Source organism: Schistocerca cancellata, chromosome 5 (genome assembly GCF_023864275.1).
Source record: "Schistocerca cancellata isolate TAMUIC-IGC-003103 chromosome 5, iqSchCanc2.1, whole genome shotgun sequence".
NCBI classification, from domain to species: domain Eukaryota; kingdom Metazoa; phylum Arthropoda; class Insecta; order Orthoptera; family Acrididae; genus Schistocerca; species Schistocerca cancellata.
Window position 1 is genome coordinate 274,923,182 of NC_064630.1, and position 21,519 is coordinate 274,944,700.

General features: G+C 40.7%; 1 protein-coding gene across 2 annotated transcripts in view; it reads left to right on the forward strand.

Moving 5' to 3' along the window:
• The window catches only part of LOC126187587 (band 3 anion transport protein), a 588,329-nt gene that overhangs the window by 397,342 nt on the left and 169,468 nt on the right, over positions 1-21,519 (forward strand). For both annotated transcript variants that reach the window (XM_049928766.1, XM_049928767.1), the window contains 3 exons: positions 13,054-13,174; positions 13,408-13,574; positions 13,690-13,850. In XM_049928766.1, coding sequence (XP_049784723.1) covers positions 13,054-13,174; positions 13,408-13,574; positions 13,690-13,850 — 449 coding nt within the window. The remainder of the gene's footprint in view (positions 1-13,053; positions 13,175-13,407; positions 13,575-13,689; positions 13,851-21,519) is intronic.

Consider the following 21,519-nt stretch of genomic DNA (forward strand, 5'->3'; position numbering starts at 1 on the left):
AGCGGAAAAAGGAAAGAAGTAAAAGGATTGGGTGTGGAATGATGGCTGTGTAGTGCTGGAATGGGGACAGGGAAGGGGCTGGAAGATGGGCGTGGACAGTGACAAACCAAGATTGAGATCAGGAGGGTTACGGGAACGTGGGATGTATTGCAGGGAAAGTTCCCATCTGCACAATTCAGAAAAGCTGGTGTTGGTGGGAAGGATCCATATGGCACAGGCTATGAAGCAGTCTCTGAAATGAAGGATATCATGTTTGGCAGCTTGTTCAGCAACAGGGTTGTCCAATTGTTTCTTGGCCATGTCTTGTCGGTGGCCATTCATGCAGACAGACAGCTTGTTGGTTGTCATGCCTACATAGAATGCAGCACAGTGGTTAGCTTGTAGACCACATGACTGGTTTCACAAGTGGCTGTGACTGTGATGTGATAGGTGATGTTAGTGACTGGACGGGAATAGGTGGTATTGGGAGGATGTATGGGACATGTCTTACATCTAGATCTATTACAGGGGTATGAGCCATGAGGTAAGGGATTGGGAGCAGGGGTTGTCTAAGGTGGACAGCGGAATACCTCTGTTGGGGGGGGGGGGGGGATAGTGGGCAGGACATTTCTCATTTTTCCATATAAATTACACTATTCTGCATTTTAAAATGTCTTGTCAGATGATTTGTTGAAAGTAAGTGTCCTTGAGTCAATCTTATGTGCTGAATCTAGAAATAAGTACCATTTTTGTCTATCACAGCAGGTTTTTACACAAAAGAAGAAGTAATATTTTGATGATTTTCACTTCTGAGCCCACAGATATATTCTAATACCATTTCACACATTTAAAAAATGAAATACATTTAAAAAATACTCCTCAGAACTCCTCTAATTTGTTTAGTGACTTCCTTGTGGAAAAACAAGAAGTCAGTAGTACTCCACAGATTTTTAAAATTTCTCTTCTTTGACTTCCTTGTAGATCCTTGTATATGATGACTGTCCCTCTTCAGCATCCAACAGTAGTCGGCCAACATAGCTGCTGTCCAGTGACACTGGTACCTCCTCTTAATATCTTGGTGAAAACGTTCACTCTGGTCTTCAATATAATGTTCCAAATTTCAGGGAAATAGTCAATATGTGAGTGTAGAATGTTGACTTTCACACTCATTCAACAACCCATCTTCTTTAAACTTAGCAACTTTTTTTTCAGCAATGGCCTTGTAATTAGGATCTTTTTTATTCCATAGAAAGTTCTCAGTAACTGATTGGAAGGCAGTCATGGACCTATTTCTCTTTTCTCCATTATCTTCTCAGAATTTTCATCCTTCATTAGTTTCTTTATTTTGAGGACTGAAAAAGAATTCCAGCTTTCAATTTGTATCTTGTGGTGAAGGGAAATTTCTTGGAAAGGTACTTGATACTGATTCCATTCTGTGGTAGAGCCTTTACAAATTACTTTATCAAGCCCAATTTTATTTGAAGAGGTGGAAGCAAGACTTTTTTTTTTTTTTTGTTCTACAAATGGTTCATGCAGGATATTTTTAATTACAGGCTAAAAATTTCTCCGCTCTGGCCAAACTCTCGCACCCCAATTTCTTTGCCTTGTCCGACTGTCCCTTCACACAGCAAGCACAGCATTTTTGTGTTCACAATTTGTTGTCCTAATAGTATTTCGATAACTTTGAAGCCACCACAGATAAGCTAAGTGTGTTCCTCATACTGGATACTAGTTAAGAGAATCTCCATGTTCTCATATGTTCCTTTCATTTGAACTGAATGGGCCACAAGAATGGACCCATACACTTTTTCATTATGCAGTAACATGCCTTTCAGGCTCGTCATTGATGAATCTAGAAAAATCTCAACTGTGTAGAATCATGTTCAATGCCACAAAAGTACATTATCTCATTTATGTTATTGCAGTAAAGCAAGGACTCTTTCTGTGAGAATAAATGAACTAATTCTTTCTCTCTATGTCTGTATCATGAGTAATGCGTTGTTGGTTCTAGAAGACGGGAGTCAAGTAGTTCCACAGATTCCTTAGGCAAATTCAAATCTCATACGAGAGCAGTAAATTCACTCTTGAGAGAACAGTTATGGAGTAGTCACATTCAGGCTGCTGAACATCATTATTGTCTTTGATAATTGCATCAACTTCATATTCTTCATCATTTTATGCCATATTCTGTACAATAGTTGGAGGAAGAGGAGCAACCGTATCTTCATGTGCAAACTGACCTAATGGCTGAATCAATGCTTGGATACACACTTTGCCTCTTATTTTTCGAACTGTACCCCTGAACATTAACTAAGCAGAGGTAACAGTCATTAAGGTGATTTTTAGGCTCTCTCTACTTCGTTGGAATAACAAATGGCATGCATGTTTTCTTTCCTTTTGTCCACAGTCTTAACCTTTCCACACAATAGTGGCAAACTGTCTCTGACACCCATTCCTTGTGCTGGTCACCAAGTATCATTTTAAAATAAGCATGGTAAGCTTTTTACACAAAGTTTGGTTAGCCACTGCATAAGTCCCAAAATGTAACAGAAAATATTTAGGTTCTTCACACACTTGCATGTTTACATCGTAGTAACTATCAACAGTAGGTGCATTGCTGTCTTAAATATACAGAATAATCACATTATAGCACTTGGTAAGCCATGCCTGTGAGACAAGCAACACTTTCAGGGTCACACAACAACAACTAGCATCAGCAGGTGTAACAACCTAAAGGTATACAGGGCCGAATGGAGAAATTTCCCTAAAACAATACACATAACCTACTGAGACAGCAATATATCTTTGAAGTCAAATTGCAGTGAAACTGTACATGATAGCAAAAAAATTGGAAACAGGTTTGGAATCAGAGTAAAAAATTGAAGTAGTATCACATGTTAGTTTTCAGTCATCTGATACCATGCATGTTGTTGTTGTTGTGGTCTTCAATCCTGAGACTGGTTTGATGCAGCTCTCCATGCTACTCTATCCTGTGCAAGCTTCTTCATCCCCAGTACCTGCTGCAGCCTACATCCTTCTGAATCTGCTTAGTGTATTCATCTCTTGGTCTCCCTCTACGATTTTTACCCTCCACGCTGCCCTCCAGTACTAAATTGGTGATCCCTTGATGCCTCAGAACATGTCCTACCAACCGATCCCTTCTTCTAGTTAAGTTGTGCCACAAACTCCTCTTCTCCACAATTCTATTCAATACCTCCTCATTAGTTATGTGATCTACCCATCTAATCTTCAGCATTCTTCTGTAGCACCACATTTCGAAAGCTTCTATTCTCTTTTTGTCTAAACTATTTATTGTCCATGTTTCACTTCCATACATGACTACACTCCATACAAATACTTTCAGAAATGACTTCCTGACACTTAAATCTATACTCGATGTTAAAAAATGTCCCTTCTTCAGAAACGCTTTCCTTGCCATTGCCAGTCTACATTTTATATCCTCTCTACTTCGACCATCATCAGTTATTTTGCTCCCCAAATAGCAAAACTCCTTTACTACTTTAAGGGTCTCATTTCCTAATCTAATTCCCTCAGCATCATCTGACTTAATTCAACTACATTCCATTATCCTCGTCCATTCTGTTCAACTGCTCTTCCAAGTCCTTTGCTGTCTCTGACAGAATTACAATGTCATCAGCAAACCTCAAAGTTTTTATTTCTTCTCCATGGATTTTAATACCTACTCCGAATTTTTCTTTTGTTATGCATACTGGTGTTATTGATGTTTAAAAACAACAGTTAAACTACTCGTTATGGCTGGTATGTACCTCAGATGAGAGGAAAGAAAAGTCATTATTTGGAATGGTGCCCCTCTGTCCCCTGCCACCATTAATTTATCAGGAGCTCATGGACACCATCTTCCTCTTTACACCTGGAATTCTCAAGGGATTTTTTTTTTTTCCAAATTTGAGTAGCCACCTTAACATAATGTTAAGCTCATAAGCAGTTGAAGAAAAGTGAAAAGGTAAGTGGACATGAATAAAATATTGGAGGTATTTGGATCTGTGTGATTTATGTCACACAATATTCCAGTCATTAAAATAAAAGAAAGTCCAAGATGGGATAACAACAGTAATATGAAAAGGACAGATTGCTATTGACAATACAGAGATGTTGAGTTGCAGACAGGTAGAATAAAAAGACTGCTATAAATTTTAGCTTTCAGCCGGAAGACCTTCTGAAGTAGAAAACACACACTCCTTCACACAAGCACAACTCACACACACATTGGCTGCTGCTGCTGGACTGAGTTGGATCTGCACTTGTTGAGAGCATCAACCTGGTAGTGGGGGTAAGGATGAGGCATGGGGCAACACGGGGGGGGGGGGGGGGGGGGTGTAGCAGGGTGAGGTGGAGGATGTAGTGCTGCTTGTAGGTGTGTACAGGGGCTTGATGGGGACAGGGTAGTGCTGCTAAGTGCAATTGGGTGGTTTGTGGGAGATTGGGGAAAAGGAGTGTAAAAGGAGAGCAGCGAAGAAGGGGAATAGGACTAGTTGGGATGTAAGCGTTTTGTGCTGAAATTGGAGCAGGGAGGGAGATAGGTAAATGGAGGACAGGGACTAGAGAAGGTTGAGCCCAGGGTGGTTATGGAAACATAGGATATGTTGTAGGGGGAGTTCCCACCTCTGCAGTTCAGAAAAGCTGGTGTTTTTTGGAAGGATCTAGATGACACAGGCTATGAAGCAGTCATTGAAATGAAGCGCATTGTGTTGGGCAATGTGTTCAGCAACTGGGTAGTCAAGCTGTCTCTTGGCCACAGTTTGTTGTGGACCATTCATGTGGACAGACAGGTTGTTAGTGTCACGCCCAAATTGAAGGCAGCACAGTGGTTGCAGATTAGTTTGCAGATCACATGACTGCTTTCACAATTATCACTGCCTTTGCCTTTGATGGGATAGGAGGTGCCTGTGACTGGACTGGAGTAGTTGGTGGTCGGAGGAGATATGGGACTGGTCTTGCATCTAAGTCTATTGCACGGATATGAGCCATGAGGCAAGTTGTTGAGGGGAAGGGGTCAAGTGGGGATGGACAAGGGTATTACGTAGGTTTGCTGGGTAGCAGAGTAAAACTGTGGAAGGGATAGTGGGTAGAATACTCCTCATTTCAGGGCATGATGAGAGATAGTCAAAACCCTGTAGGAGAATGTGATTCACTTATGCCAGACCTGGGTGGTACTGAGTCATGAGGCAAGTGTTCTTTTGTGGCTGGGTGGTGGGTCTATGGAAGATGCTAGGTGACTGGATAGACAAAGCACAGGAGATTTGCTTCTGTACGAGGTCATGTGTGTAATTATGGTCTGTGAAGTCCTTAGTGGCACTCTAGGTATATTTGGAGAGGGACTGATTGTCACTGCAGATGTGACAGTTATAGATGGCTAGGCTGTGTGGAAGTGACTTCTTGGTATGGAATGGGTGGCAGCAGTTGAGGTGGAGGTAGTACTGGTGGTTGTTAGGTTTAACATGGACAGAGGTACTGACATAGCCATCATTGAAGTCAACGTCAACATTGGTGAAGGTGACTCGTTGAGTTGAGGAGGACCAGGTAAAGTGAATGGGGGAAAAGGTTTTGAGGTTCTGGTGGAATTTGGATTGGGTGTGCTCATCCTCACTCCAGATCACAAACATGCCATCAGTGAAGCTGAGCCAGTTGAGAAGTTTGGGATTCTGTAAGGTTAGGAAGGAGTCCTCTAGATGGCCCTAGAATAGGTTAGCATATAATAGTGCCACACAGGTGTGCATTGCTGTACCATGGATTTGTTTGTAGATGATGCCTTCAAAGGAGAAATAATTGTGAGTGAAGATAAAGCTTGGCTTGGTGACCAGAAAGGAGGGTTTAGATTTGGAGGCAGTCGGGTATTGTGAAAGTTAGTGTTCAATAGCAACAAGGTTATGGACATTGGGGGTATTAGTGTAGAGGGAAGTGACATCAACAGTGATGAGCAGGGTGCTCTTTGGTAAAGAAACAGGAGCTGTGGTGAGTCGGTGGAGGAAATGGTTGCTATCTTTTTTGTAGGAGGGTAGCTTATTGGAAATAGGCTGGAGGTGTTGGTCCAGGAGAAGATAAGTTCTCAGTGGGGGCATATAACTGGATACAATGGGCATCCTGGATGGTTGGAGTTATGGACTTAGGAAGCATGTAGAAAACAGGAATGCTGGAAAGGGTAGGTGTGAGAAGAGAGACACAAGGGAGAGGTTCTGGGGTGGCCCTAAGGATATGAGGAGGGACTGGAAGTCCTGTTCGATTCCTGGAATGGCCAGGCAGGATTTGTACATGCATATATCTGTCAGCTGGTGGAGTTCCTTAGCCAGATAATCCTTGCATTTCAAAACCGCAGTGGTGGTGATCGAGCCTTTGTCAGCAAGTAGGATTGTAAGGTTGGGATCAATTTTTAGAAGGTGGACTGCGGTAAGGTTATTTTCCACATTGTGGTATTTGGGGAATGGTAATGAGGCAAAGTTTGAGGTTAGGAAGTTTTATAATGTTAACTGGGTAATTAGTGGCCGGTGGGGGTTCTTTACTGTTGGATGAAGGAGTGAACTGATTCAGGCAGGATTCAGTATTGGTTTTAGATTGAGTGTGATTGATAGGATTGGTGGTGAAAAAGTGTTTCCACTGTAGGGACTAGGAGAAGGAGAGAGATTTTAATGAGTCCAGCATGACTGAATGTGAGAATGGGGCAAAAGATAAGGCCTTTGGAAATGACTAATACTTCTGTGGGGTTAGTGGTTTTGAAGGAAAGGCTCATACTTTGATTTGGGTCTGCTAATCTATTCATCGGCCATTTGGAGGAATCCTTCCTAACCATCCAGAATCCCAAATGCCTCATCTGGTTTAGGCGTACTGATGATGGTCTTCATGATCTGGATGATGAGCACATCCTACCCACATTCCTCCAGAACCTTGACATGTTCTCCCCCTTTCACTTTGCCTGGTCCTCCTCAGTCAAAAAAACCACCTTCCTTTATGTAGACCTCCACATCAAGGATGACTAATTCAGTACCTCTGTCCGTACTAAACCGATCAACCACCAGTACTACCTCCACTTCACCAGCTGCCAACCATTCCATTCCAAGAAGTCTCTTCCATGCAGCCTATCCACCTGTGATCAACGCATCTGTAGTGACAAGCAGTGCCTCTCCAAATGTACCAAGTGTCTCACTGAGGCCTTCACAGACCACAGATGCCTATCTGACCTTGTACAGAAACAGATATCCTGTGTTTTTTTGCTCAAGTCACATAGCACCTCCCAAATGCCCAGAATCTGGACACAAAGAAGCACACCACTCATGACTCAGTACCACCCAGGACTGGAGTAACTGAATCACATTATCTGAGAGGGTTTCAACTACTTCTCATTGTGCCCTGAAATGAGGAATGCCCTACCCACTACCTTTCCCACACTCCAACAGTGGTATTCCACTACCCATCAAACACACACACACTATGAATATCCATCCTTACTCCACTCCTCCTCCCAACCCCTTGCCTCATGGCTCACATCCCTGCAATAGAACTGGATGCAAGATGCTTCCAACACATCATCCCACCACCATCTACTGCAGTCGAGTCACAGGCATCTCCCGTCCCATCCAAGGCAGGGTTGCCTGTGAAAGCAATCATGTGATCTACAAACTATACTTTAACCACTGAGGTGACACAGCTGCTACTACTACTACTACTACTACTACTATTACTACTACGTGGGCTTTGTAAGTTACAAGTTTTCTGTCCACATGAATGGTCACCAACAAACTGCGACAAAAGGACAGCTGGACCATCCAGTTGCCGTACATACTGTCCAACACAGTGTGCTTCACTTAAATGACTGCTTCACAGCCTGAGTCATCTGTATCCTGTCTACCTTTTTTGAACTGCACAGGTGGTAACTCTCCCTGCAACGCCATATTTACCCGATTATAAGACGAGATTTTTTTCCCAGATTCATCATTTGAAACGTAAGGGGTCATTTTATATTTGCAGATTATGCAATTGCTGGTTAGGTCAATGTGGTTTTATTGTTAAATAGATTAATATAGGAATCGTCTTTCACTTGCAGATGATCTTTGGCTTTTGATGTTTCACATATTTTTTTTTTTTTTTTTAACTATCCCAAGTGATACGGTAAAGCAATCAATGCATGTGTTCAAATAGGCCCAAGACAGTCAATGCATATGTCAAATAAGCTCAAAATTTCCCAGTACACCCAAGCACTTGATTCAATATTGATCTTGCACCACCAATCACATGACATTCGACTCACCACACTAGGACAAGGGATATGTGAGAAACTATATACTTGAAAATTGACAGTTTTATGAAACTTCAGAGGAAATAACATTAAATTCTATCAACTTACAAACTGTTGTTGTATTTGAATAGGTTTCTAATACAAGTTCTCCTACATATGTGTTCTGTTTACATACATTTATGCTACGTTTTAGGTAAAGGTAACATTCAAAGGCAAAAATTTTCTTCTTCAAAAACCATTACTTGATTCTGTTCCCAAGTTAATATTTTATTTGTTCATGAGAAACTTAATGATTTGCCACTTTGGTTGCAAATGAGAAATTTGGTCACTGTTCATGTATTAGAACACTGCAGAAAAACTTTACCAGCTTTTAATCAGCTTTGTTGAAAACTGATGACATTCAGATGAAATGAGAAAGAAAATTAATTCAGAATTAAATGTCTAAAGAATGAAATAAATCACATTAACTGATTGCAGTTGTTATTGCAAGAATAAATTACAACAGAAAGACCCATTTTGGATATAGTATTAATAGATGTAACTACATCACGGGCTCGAGAATTGGACTGAATCATGATTGCGACCTTTTATTTAGGTATTAGTTGCTGTTGTTACATATGACCTGCACCCTGGAAGATATTGCCATCCACGTTTCACTGGTGCTCAAGAATAGCACTATGGAACATTGGGTGGGGCACAATGAAACAAGCTTGGCTGTGAGTGAGCAGAAATTACATTGTGTTGTCAACCATGGGAATATATATGGCATACTTTGGCTTTTTATGAAAATATGCCATGTTTAAATTGCAGTTTGCCTGAATCCATTTGCATTTGGAATTGTATTAACCTTAAAATTGGACAAATACTCTACAATAGCATGCATTTCTGCAAGGTATGTGAAAAACATAGTCGGGACCAGTGGCGTATTTACGTGTTTTGTGCAGCAGTGTTGTTGATGATCGCTGTGAGGTATAACGGGAACAGCTGGGGGTACGTTAGCTGCTGGTTCTACACAGCCCGTGAGCAGCAGTGGCCAGATATGTTTTGAAGCAAGAGACATTGTAACATTATCATATGAGTATAGAAGTGAAATTTGCTATATTTTCAGGAAAAGGGACAGCTGTGTTCTCAGATTCCACCGGAATCACAACCTCAGAATTTGCAACATATTCATATGAAACACCCAAATATGTGTGACAATGAAGATTATAAGCCTCATAGCTGTTCTGTCAGGATGATGATGATGATGATGATAAAAAATAAAGATACCACAGATGACAGTCTAAGTAAACAAAAAAGGCAATGAAGATGAAAATGAATGTAAACAGTTTATTTTTGTTTATTTTATTTCTCCTTGCCTTATCAAAATGTAGACACTCAATAAATGGCATAAGTTTAGAATAGGTGTGTGTTAAATGTTTAGGTAGGGAAAGTTTGTAATTTTGATTAGTCAGAAAATGTTAATAAAACAAATTTTATCAAGGAGCCTCCCGACTAAACCTAGCAGCCCACCAAAACGTTTTGACTGCACATAGCAGCCCTATCCCATCCCCAGAATGTCCCTGCACGCTCCCATACACACCACTATGCAATCCCCCACCCCACCCTATTTCCCCCCTCCTCAGCACAAGCCGCCTCCTTACCTCCACCCAAGATAGCTGCTCCCATCAGTCACAGTTACAACTCATCCTGGCCACAGGGACCAGAGACACTGGCCATGTGTATGTGAGTTGTGCTTGTGTGAATGTGTCTGTTTTCTACTTTAAAAGAAGGCCTTTTGACCAAAAACTAAAATGTGTAGCAGTCATTTGATTGTGCCTGTCTGTGACTCATGTCTCTTCTGTATAGTGTGTAGCCATCTATCCTTTTCGTAACATTGTTGTTAATGTAAAAGAAATTAGATAATGACAATTCTAAGAGGATATATCATAACAGATTCAGAGCTAATTTCACTTACTCATATACTATTTATCATCATCACAATCATCTTCACCCCATGGGCACTATAGATCTTCATGTTGTATGTCCACATCATCACCACCACCACAACACGTGGGGCATCCACTGTTGGTTATAGGCCTCCTGTAGACTTATTTATAAATTACAGTGCAGAGCTATATGTACCCATGTTGCTCACGTGTGATTTCTAATCACATATACATGCATTCTGGTATGTTAACTTGGTGGTATTTTCTTATCTCTTAGAATTCAGTAAAGAATTTTCTTGATCCCTCTACCATCAGTTCACAACATTACATATCCTGCCCCTCTTCATTTTATTTTTGTTACATTTATAATTGTATCCTCCAATAGAAACTGTTTCCCTGCTGTTTCTATTAATTCATAGTAGATGGTTTTTTGTTTCCCACTGAATATCCACCAGTTTTTGAAAAGTTTCTACATTTTGATAGTCCATGCCCCCTTGCTAGAAGTCAAAAGTGGTAACATGCATCGGGTGCAGATTTTCTGTTTCAGTCACATTATAAGTTAAGTTTATCAAAGGCATTACATACAATTTTTACTCTTCTGCTTATTTCTTTTCCTGTCGACTTAGTTATTGTTTACATCTGGCCCAAATACAAAAACTCTTCAACTAATTTTAATTATATATACCAAATAAATTAATAAGAAATGGTACTGATCCCCCATGGTAGACAGGAGATCCCGGGTTCAAATCCCGGTTGGGCCACACATTTCCAACTGTTGATATTTGTCAACTCCTGCAAGCAGCTACAAAAGGTCTGGATTTCACTGTAATATCAAACCTCTGCCTTTCTTTATGAGCACCTTCAAACCACTGTAAATTCAAAACACTACTCACAGCCTTACCATCATTCACAGTTCCTGTCCTGTTACATCCAGACCCCTCACTGGTCATTGTGGATGTGACATCCTGGTACATCAACATTCCTTGTGGCTATGGATCATTATCTTTCCAAATGCCCTCCTGATATCAAACACACCACCTCTTTCCTAATCATCCTAGCCAACTGCACCCTGACGCACAGTTATTTCACTTTCAAAGGCCAAATCTGTAAACAAATCTGTGGTACTTCCATAGGTACTCACATGGCAACATCCCATGTCGACTTATTGATGGGCCTTCTGGAGGAATGCTTCCTATCTGTTCAATATTTAAAAACCCTTCAGATTCATTGATAACATTTTCATAACACAGACTCATTGCAGGGAAAATATCTGCTCTTTCCTCCATAACCTCACCACCTACTCCCAAATCCTTTTCATCTGGTCCTTCTCAACTCAATGAGCCACCTTCCTAGAAGTCAATCTTCACCTCCCAGATGGATCCATAAACACATGTGTTAATATCAAGTGCACCAACCACCAATGATATATCCATTTTGATGGCTGTCACCCATCCATGTCAAAAATTCTCTTCCATACAGCTTCACCAGCTGTGGACACCATATCTACAGTGGAAAACAGAGTTGCTGGAAAACAGAGTTGCTGAAATGTACCTATAACCTTACCAGAGTCTTTATTGACAGACAGTATCTTATTCAGCTCATCCATAAACAGATCTCCTGAGTCTCTCCTTCTCTGACACCAATAAACATGTTAACCAGCCACAGATCAGCTCTTCTCTGATCACCCAGTGTCATGCTGGCCTTGAAATGCTCAACCACAATCCTTCACTAGGTGTGTGACTGTCTCTTGCCATGCTCTGAAATGAGGGATATCCAACTCAAAACTCCTACCCACATCAATGAAAACAGTATTCCACCATCCACCCAATCTACAGAATATTATTGTTCATCCCTACTCCAATGTCTCCTACACACCATAGATCTTTCCTTGGTGATTGACCCAGATGGAAGACCTGACCCATACACTCACACACCACCTCCTAATGCAGTCCAGTCACAGACATTTCCCCTGCTCCAAAACAGGCCTATGTGTGAAAGCAGATATGTTGTTTATATATGAATGGCCATTGCCAGCTGTGACAAACCACAGACTTTACCATCCAATTGCTGAACGTGTTTCGACAGCTGCTTCACTACACAAACCTTTCACATACTCCCTTCCAGTACTAGTTTCTCTAAATTACCCAAGTGAGAATTGGTTCCCCAGCATATCTTGTGATCTTGAAATTCTCCTGGCCTAAACCTGTGCTAAGCCGTTTCACAATGAATGAATGAATGTTTCACAATGTCTCACCTGACCTGTTTCCCACCACTCTCCCTTTCTCTCTACCCTCTTCATTTACACCCTCTCTCCTTCCCTCCCCTACTTTTGCCCTCTCCTCTCCCTTTCTCTACCCTGTATATGCTCTACTCTGTGAACTCCTTTTGTCTTGTTGTGCAACCACCAAGGCATCTGTCAAAAAATTGTTCCACATTATCCCACAACACCCTCCTCATCTTGTGAATGCTCCCCTACACCCTCACCACCTTGTGCATCCATCTCTTCCCCAATCCCCACCTTCATCCAACCAGGCAACTGCTCTCAGTAATTGATAATCAATTGCCAGTTTTGCTGCAACTGTTGGTGTGTGCATTTCATTTGTGTGTCTTTGTGTTTATGTGTGAATGTGTGTCCTTGTGCTAGAGAAGCTTGATAGCTAGTGTGATTACTGTTTTCTGTTGCATGTGCTCATGTGCCGCACATCAGTGAGCTATAGGTTAGTTGTGCCTTTCTTATATTTTACTTGTTATTCCATCCAGGAATATCCATTGCTTTTTTTAGTGTCACGTGTTTGTCAGACTGCATACTAAAGTAATAAATTTGAGAAACTGATGTCACTTCCAAATAATGCTATTCACTTATGCAAAATTTCATAGGAGAAATAGCTGAGAAACCAGAAGAAGGTTCCTTAGAAGATGCTGACCAGCAAACAAAAGAATTATTGCAGCCAGAGGAGCCTCCAAAGGAAGTGGATAAGAAACCAAAACGGCGACACAGGTGAAGTTTACTCGTTAGACCTATTATTTGTTTCCCATGAACTCTATTTTGTTCATTTTTTATTTTATTCCTTACAAATCTATATGAATGTTTTAAATTACACAATAAGGAGAATGATGTAACATACTTTGTATTACATAGTTCTAATTTTTCATTATGTAGCAATGCATTGTTGGAAACTTATGTGCCTAGTATTTCCTAATTCACCTTTTTGCACTCTTTCCCTATTTTAGTCGGCATCATTACCATCATCATCGGTCTCGAAAGCATAGCTTGCAAGAAGACCCACAATCTCGTTTACGATCTGGTGCAGAATTTAGTGGAGTAGAGGGAAGGAGAGTCAGTATACAACCAGAGGAAGCTATTAATTTGCAGGAGCAAGACATAGATGATTTAGCCAGTAAGTATTAATTGGTAATATTATACTCTGTCATGTAGTTTGTTTAAGGAAAGAGACAGAGATAAATTAATATTAAGTGCATTGCTCATTACAGAATGATTCATGCTATGTTTAGGTCATCGTTTTGACGATGCAAGAGGGTTGCGGCGGTACAAGCTTCAGAAGACTCCTTCATCAGGTCTTGTTCATATTGGCAGGAAAGATGGTTCAGAACAATTACAGAGTGTACTTCCTCTGCAAGCATACAAGAAAATGTTTGACCACAGCCCTCATGAGGTGATTGTTATCTCTAATTATGCTTGATGTAGTTTAAAAGTTACTGTTTTTTGAAGCATTGTAGTTTCCTTCTCCATTTGAATGATGCAGCTGCTTATAGTCTTGAGGAATAGTGATCTACACAGTAACTAATTGAAGATAATTTTCCTGTTATGAGTTTCATTTACAATGTCATCAACATTAACATTAGTAGTGATGACATATTTTTCCCTACAAGAAACTTAAATTTTCTGTTTGTAGGTTGGTGTATTGTATTAATGAGCCTAAATATGGTGCTCTTAGCACCTCTCAAAAACACACTAATGTAGTTTCCTCTTTAGTAGCACACAATCATATCAAGAGAGCAACAGTCTCTCTGTCACAGTTAATATAAAAATAAAATTTAAAAAGCCTATGAGCTCTTTATTGAGAAACTTATTAATTAATTATGTGGGACAAGTTACAACTTTTTGCTGCAATCATCATGCTCTTAACAACACAGTATATAATTGACAAAGAATTAAAAAATAACCATCCCAGTCTAGAAATTGCTTTCCTCCACAGTTGACATCAGTGTCTATATTAATCAATTACACTTAAACTACTGCCTCTGCAGCTTCAATTGCTGATGCTCCACCTTGATGTGGGATTCTAGTTGGCACTGGAGAAAGGTGATGTACAGGGTGTTTCAAAAATGACCGGTATATTTGAAACGGCAATAAAAACTAAACGAGCAGCGATAGAAATACACCGTTTGTTGCAATATGCTTGGGACAACAGTACATTTTCAGGCAGACAAACTTTCGAAATTACAGTAGTTACAAATTTCAACAACAGATGGCGCTGCGGTCTGGGAAACTCTATAGCACGATATTTTCCACATATCCACCATGCGTAGCAATAATATGGCGTAGTCTCTGAATGAAATTACCCGAAACCTTTGACAACGTGTCTGGCAGAATGGCTTCACATGCAGATGAGATGTACTGCTTCAGCTGTTCAGTTGTTTCTGGATTCTGGCGGTACACCTGGTCTTTCAAGTGTCCCCACAGAAAGAAGTCACAGGGGTTCATGTCTGGCGAATAGGGAGGCCAATCCACGCCGCCTCCTGTATGTTTCGGATAGCCCAAAGCAATCACACGATCATCGAAATATTCATTCAGGAAATTAAAGACGTCGGCCGTGCGATGTGGCCGGGCACCATCTTGCATAAACCACGAGGTGTTCGCAGTGTCGTCTAAGGCAGTTTGTACCACCACAAATTCACGAAGAATGTCCAGATAGCGTGATGCAGTAATCGTTTCGGATCTGAAAAATGGGCCAATGATTCCTTTGGAAGAAATGGCGGCCCATACCAGTACTTTTTTAGGATGCAGGGACGATGGGACTGCAACATGGGGCTTTTCGGTTCCCCATATGCGCCAGTTCTGTTTATTGACGAAGCCGTCCAGGTAAAAATAAGCTTCGTCAGTAAACCAAATGCTGCCCACTTGCATATCGCCGTCATCAATCCTGTGCACTATATCGTTAGCGAATGTCTCTCGTGCAGCAATGGTAGCGGCGCTGAGGGTTTGCCGCGTTTGAATTTTGTATGGATAGAGGTGTAAACTCTGGCGCATGAGACGATACGTGGACGTTGGCGTCATTTGGACCGCAGCTGCAACACGGCGAATGGAAACCCGAGGCCGCTGTTGGATCACCTGCTGCACTACCTGCGCGTTGCCCTCTGTGGTTGCCGTACGGCGTATGCGGTCGCCCTACCTTTCCAGCTCGTTCATCCCTCATGTTCCCAGTCCGTTGAAATTTTTCAAACAGATCCTTTATTGTATCGCTTTTCGGTCCTTTGGTTACATTAAACCTCCGTTGAAAACTTCGTCTTGTTGCAACAACACTGTGTTCTAGGCGGTGGAATTCCAACACCAGAAAAATCCTCTGTTCTAAGGAATAAACCATGTTGTCTACAGCACACTTGCACATTGTGAACAGCACACGCTTACAGCAGAAAGACGACGTACAGAATGGCGCACCCACAGACTGCGTTGTCTTCTATATCTTTCACATCACTTGCAGCGCCATCTGTTGTTGAAAATTGTAACTACTGTAATTTCGAAAGTTTGTCTGCCTGAAAATGTACTGTTGTCCCAAGCATATTGCAACAAACGGTGTATTTCTATCTCTGCTTGTTTAGTTTTTATTGCCGTTTCAAATATACCGGTCATTTTTGAAACACCCTGTAAATACACACTGAATGATCACTAAAATTGCGAAGCAGTCTCATTGCTTAAATTCCAAGGCTTATTGAGTGAGAGCATGAGATGGCTTTGGTCTTGATATGTCCATTGGATGGGGGTATTAAACTCACTGTCTTTGTTACTCAAGGGGGATAGCCTATGTACCAGCATCGAACTCCACAAAAAACCTTCTCCCTTATTTTTATCAATGATACAAACTTAAGTTTACTAGCTAGACTAAACAGTTGCATTTAAAAAAAGAACAACTATACAATTCACAAAGGCATGGTGTAATTACTAGAAGACAACTGGAAATTCCATATGAGAAGTTAAACCTAGTGATTGTTGTTTTCCAGCCAATAATTTTGTATGGTGTTACTTAACATTATCATAGAAAACTTTACCAAAAAAATGACATATTATACTTGAAGCTGACATGGAGTTGGTGAGCCAGTTCTATGCAGGACTGGGCAGCAGTGGAGGCTTGTGCCTAGGAAGTGGGCCATTGGCAGCTCATTAAAACAGTATGAACAAGTCAGTCACTTTATCCCAAACCATGAAGCTGCACTGAGATGCTGTCATACCCCTTGTACCATGTGGTGAGGTGGATGCAATGTTGGCTGGCATCCAGCTGGCAGGCACTGATGTATGTGCCTTGGAATGCTGACAAGTGGCTGGCTAGGAGCACGCAACCCAGATACACATGCCATACTCTTCATGCACTGTCAGCAGTGCAGGAGATGGCCGGATCACTTGCAGAGGATGCCAGCTTCCAGTCACGTCCCCATGAGTAGTGGCATGAGGTGCCATGGTGTCTGCATCCACATAGGATGGAGGCAGCTGTGCCATCCTGGTCACAACTCACTGCCCCACGGGCAGGAGTCAAGCTGCTGCTGAGTAAGTCTGTAGTAGCCCACCAGTGAAGGGGCACCAAGTCCCAGAAGGCAGACTTGGCACCAGTATATGCTTTCGGGTGACTGCCATGGTGTGCTGGTGCCCAGTATAGCCCCCTCATCATAGTCAATCTGCCAAGCTATGAATATCTCTGCTAAAAAGTCACAGCTACTTATACAGGATGTGTCTCATCTGCTGTGTCGAGGCACCACTTCTAGTCATTTTCCTAACAACGTTCCTGCAGTCTGTCAATGAGGAAACTACTTGCCTCATTCTGTAAGACCCTTGCCTTGCCACTGAACTGGTTGGATCGCATTGCCAGGTCTGATCTGTGTCATAGAGTAAAAACAGCTTTGTTGCTGTAATTGTTATGCTGACATCTTGTGCCCACTGGCTGCATGTAGCTTCTGCAGTGCTGCACACAAAATTGCCAGAAAATAGTGGCAGCAGTACACTACAACCCTCCTCTCTGGGTTTCTACCCTGGACTGTTCTGCAACAGAACTCAACCTGCATGGACAATGTATAATATTTACTCAAATTATGTTCTGAAAGAGCTGGGCAGTTTGAGTCACAATGTTCAGTGGCTGCAAATTCACCCTACAGCGGGTAGCTCACTACTTCCTTACTTATCACTACAAGATTTGATCTGTGTTACTATAATTAACAGCCCATTACTTCTCATGTGAATGTACAACGCAACGTACAGCAACTAACCTCCCACTAGCTGTGTCATTGTGACAATTCTTTGTGTACGACTGAATGTCTCATCTCACTTTCAAGGCCCTCGTGACCTGCTCAACTGCCATATACTTCTTAAATGCTAGGAAATACATTTCTTACTACCACACACATCACATTATTGTACATACAACATTTATCTTTTACTTCTCAATTTCCACTTACAACTAAAATAATGTGCAAAACTCCCTTAATAAATTATTCTTAAGAAACCTTCTTTAATATCACATGATCTGGCTCCATTAAACTCATGTAGTTGGCATTTTTTTGTCTGTTTGGTGTTTTTTTTTTACCCATTGTTTGGGAACTTAATTCAGAACTTAATATATGTGACAGCAGTTCCCATTGTGCTTTCCTGGAAAACATATTCCCAGCCTATCCTCACACACGAATCGCATTTTGTTCGGCCACTCACAATACGGCAACAATATTCTCCCCCAAATGCTCAGCTTTCTGATACTCCTGCTCTTCCAAAGCAACTTCCTGGTTCCTAGCAACACTTTATCATACAAATTAAGCCATAGAGATTTTGTTCGCAGTTTAACCAGCTTACCCCTTAAGATGGGTGAACATTCTGACAGCAGTCAACTGATGACATCCTCTAGCTGGAATAAGTTCCACCATGCATAGCTGAAGATTAATTTTTTCATAATGTTAGGGCAGAAAGTTTATTCTCAGGTTCACCTTATATCCTTCACTTACTTTATGCCTGTTGCAAAGCTCAAACTGCAGCTGCACTATATCTGCATCTACATCTACATGACTACTCTGCAATTCACATTTAAGTGCCTGGCAGAGGGTTCATCAAACCACAATCATACCATCTCTCTACCATTCTAATCCCGAACAGCGCGCGGGAAAAATGAACACCTAAACCTTTCTGTTCGAGCTCTGATTTCTCTTATATACAGATCACTGTGTCAATCAGCAGCTGGCTCTGCAAGGCTGCGACCTAATACTCGTACTACTGTTACATTGCAAACTTCTAGCATATATGCAACAGATTTTGCATTGTTGACATGATCACTGATGTTATAAACAAGCTGCATCTTACTTTTCCTACACTCATCCTTCTTCTGAGGAAATATGTGCACCAGTACAGCTTCTTCCATGACATCTGCAACACACTTATCAATATCAACAACTTCTTGTGCATTTCTTGTAGTATCTACAATAACATCATCATTGTCAGTTCCACTTGCACGACCCAAATGTCAGTGGCATGTGTACTCCCTATGTATTTGGAATAGGCTCAGTGGTCTGAACAACACTCAAAATTGCCCATGTTACAACACACAGACTTACTCACTTTCTTATGGCCCACTATCACTCTTGTCTAGCACTGCAGCTGCTTCAGACTCCACAGTTCCATGTTATATCACAGCTGATACTTCTACATTATTCTCCTTAATGTGCACAATGTTACTGCTCTGCACATTGAACCAACTCTGCACAACATCTTCATCATCATCCTCTTCACTAAATGTTTTCATTTTGCCAATAATTAGATCATCCTCCCAGTTGTCGAATTTCATCCTACTATTCACAGGATTGACAGACTTAACTAAATTAATGGTAGTTGGATGTTTGACAGGAACAGATAAACTAGTCACAAGGATGTTCCTCTCCCTTTCATTTTCCTTCTCCTCCCTTCTGTCTGCTTCCTCTCTATCCTCTCCAAAATCTCCCTGTTCTCACACTCTGAGGTCTGTTTTTAATCCACCAGTCATCAGGTCCTCTCTGCACCTCCTCTGCATACTCTGGAGAAAAGCTACTTCCTTTTTCGTAACCGAAAACGCTTCCAGTCTCATATAAAACTTTGAATTGTACACTTGCATCCTTTTATTTTGGCTGCTATAGTTTTTAAAACCTCCTCCATGGTAGCCCCTTACAGTATTGGAAAGCCTGCTCCCTGTGGTACTAACCATGACATGATTCCTCCCTATCAATCATAAACACACAGATGACAAATACACTTATGCATACCATTATCCCAACGCTTCTCACTATTTTACATACTGACATACTAGCCATATTCCTTGCTCGACACCATTACCATTCCAAGTGTCACAGACCAATGAAAATTTTGTACAATTCTCAGACTCTGGCTTCATAAAATCCATGCTTAATAAATACAGCAACACAGCAAAGCAAAATCAAATTATGAAAAGCATACTTAACTGTAACACTATCGTAATATTTCTTACTGTAACTTAATTACTCTGCCTGAGAGCTGCTCATACCTATTGCTTTATGCATTGAAAACAGTGAATTCTTCTTGATAGCACTCAGCTTCCCCTCCTGAATTGCTCCACCTCCTGAATCGCTACATGTGTATAATATTTGGTATACTCATATACAATGAGCAATACCTCTTGCTCATGACAACACTTATTACAAAACTACCATTCTTATTTATATACTTGCAGAACACTGTCTGTGGTAACCCATCACATACTAAAATTGTGAGTATAGTGTAACCTCTGGCAAAAACCCATCGGCACTTTATGATACGTGCAGTCAAACAAAAACATAAAGAAAGAGACTGTACTCACCCCAACATGTATTGATGAAACTGCAACCCTGCAGTAGTCAGGTCATCTTTTTCATCCATGTCAGTTGTAGGTAGTGTTGATCCCTCTTCTGTTACCAACTGAAGCCGATGACCGGGTGTGAAGGATTCCACTGCTGACACCAACTGAAGTGGACACTTTCATTATACCAATTAGTACCATACAAATTCCTAGATCAATATAATTTCTTTGGTTTTAGAGCTGCAAACTAATGTCTGGGAAATCTAAGTCTTCTCTATACATCTTAACAAATGTTGATTTTTGTGTTGTAAATAAATGCTATTAATCCTGTATTATTATTTTTTGGTAATTTAATCTCTAATTGTTTTCCATTTGTTAACTCTACAAGTTTCACAACATCCATTATGCAACACTTTACTGGCTTCAGTGAAGACTGGTGATTTCTCTTATCATGCAAAAATAAAAATAAAAATTTAAAAAAAATGCTTTGCATTCTCTGTGTTGTAATTTAACATGTGGTCAGACAAACAGTACACTCTAGTTAAAAGAAAGCTATTTATTTTCATCCATTGGAGAATTAAATAAATGCGGACAGAGTCACAAATTCTGGAGGAAATGAAAGAAATCAATGAGATATTTTGTGGAATGACAATTCCGTACCACTAATAAAAGCATGTTTTATAAGATTAGAGACAAGGGAAGGCATAAAAATAACTGTAGACCTGTTAGTCCCTCTTCACAACATACAAAATATTCACTGAAATATGATCAACTGCACAGAAAAAAAAACCAATTGATTTAGATAAAGCAAAGGAAGAAACAGGCTTGAGAACTGGATGTAGCACACTGGACCATTTGCAAGTTTTGAATGAAATTTTAGAACAGAAAAAGGAATATAACGTACTATTTTACCTGAGATTCATAGATTTTGAGATAAATTTTGACCCAATTTCAACAAAATATGCATTAACAGTCCTTGAGAAACTAGTCACTGATACACTGTAAGTTACTATACTGAAGAGTATCACATTAAAATGAATGGTAAAAACTTAAAGGGTGGTTTTTATTGAATTCCAAGAGATAATAAGAGACTAAGAAGATGGTATACTGGAAGATGACGTTAGAAGACAGGCTGAGACAACATGGATACATATACTTTACAAGGTACTATCCAAAATTTTCAAAACTGGTGCTTCCACCTGTTGTAAATCTTACCTTTGGTCTAATGTTCATCATCACCCTCGAAGTAGTTCCCATCCACATGTACATGCCGGTCCCAGCGCTTCTGCCA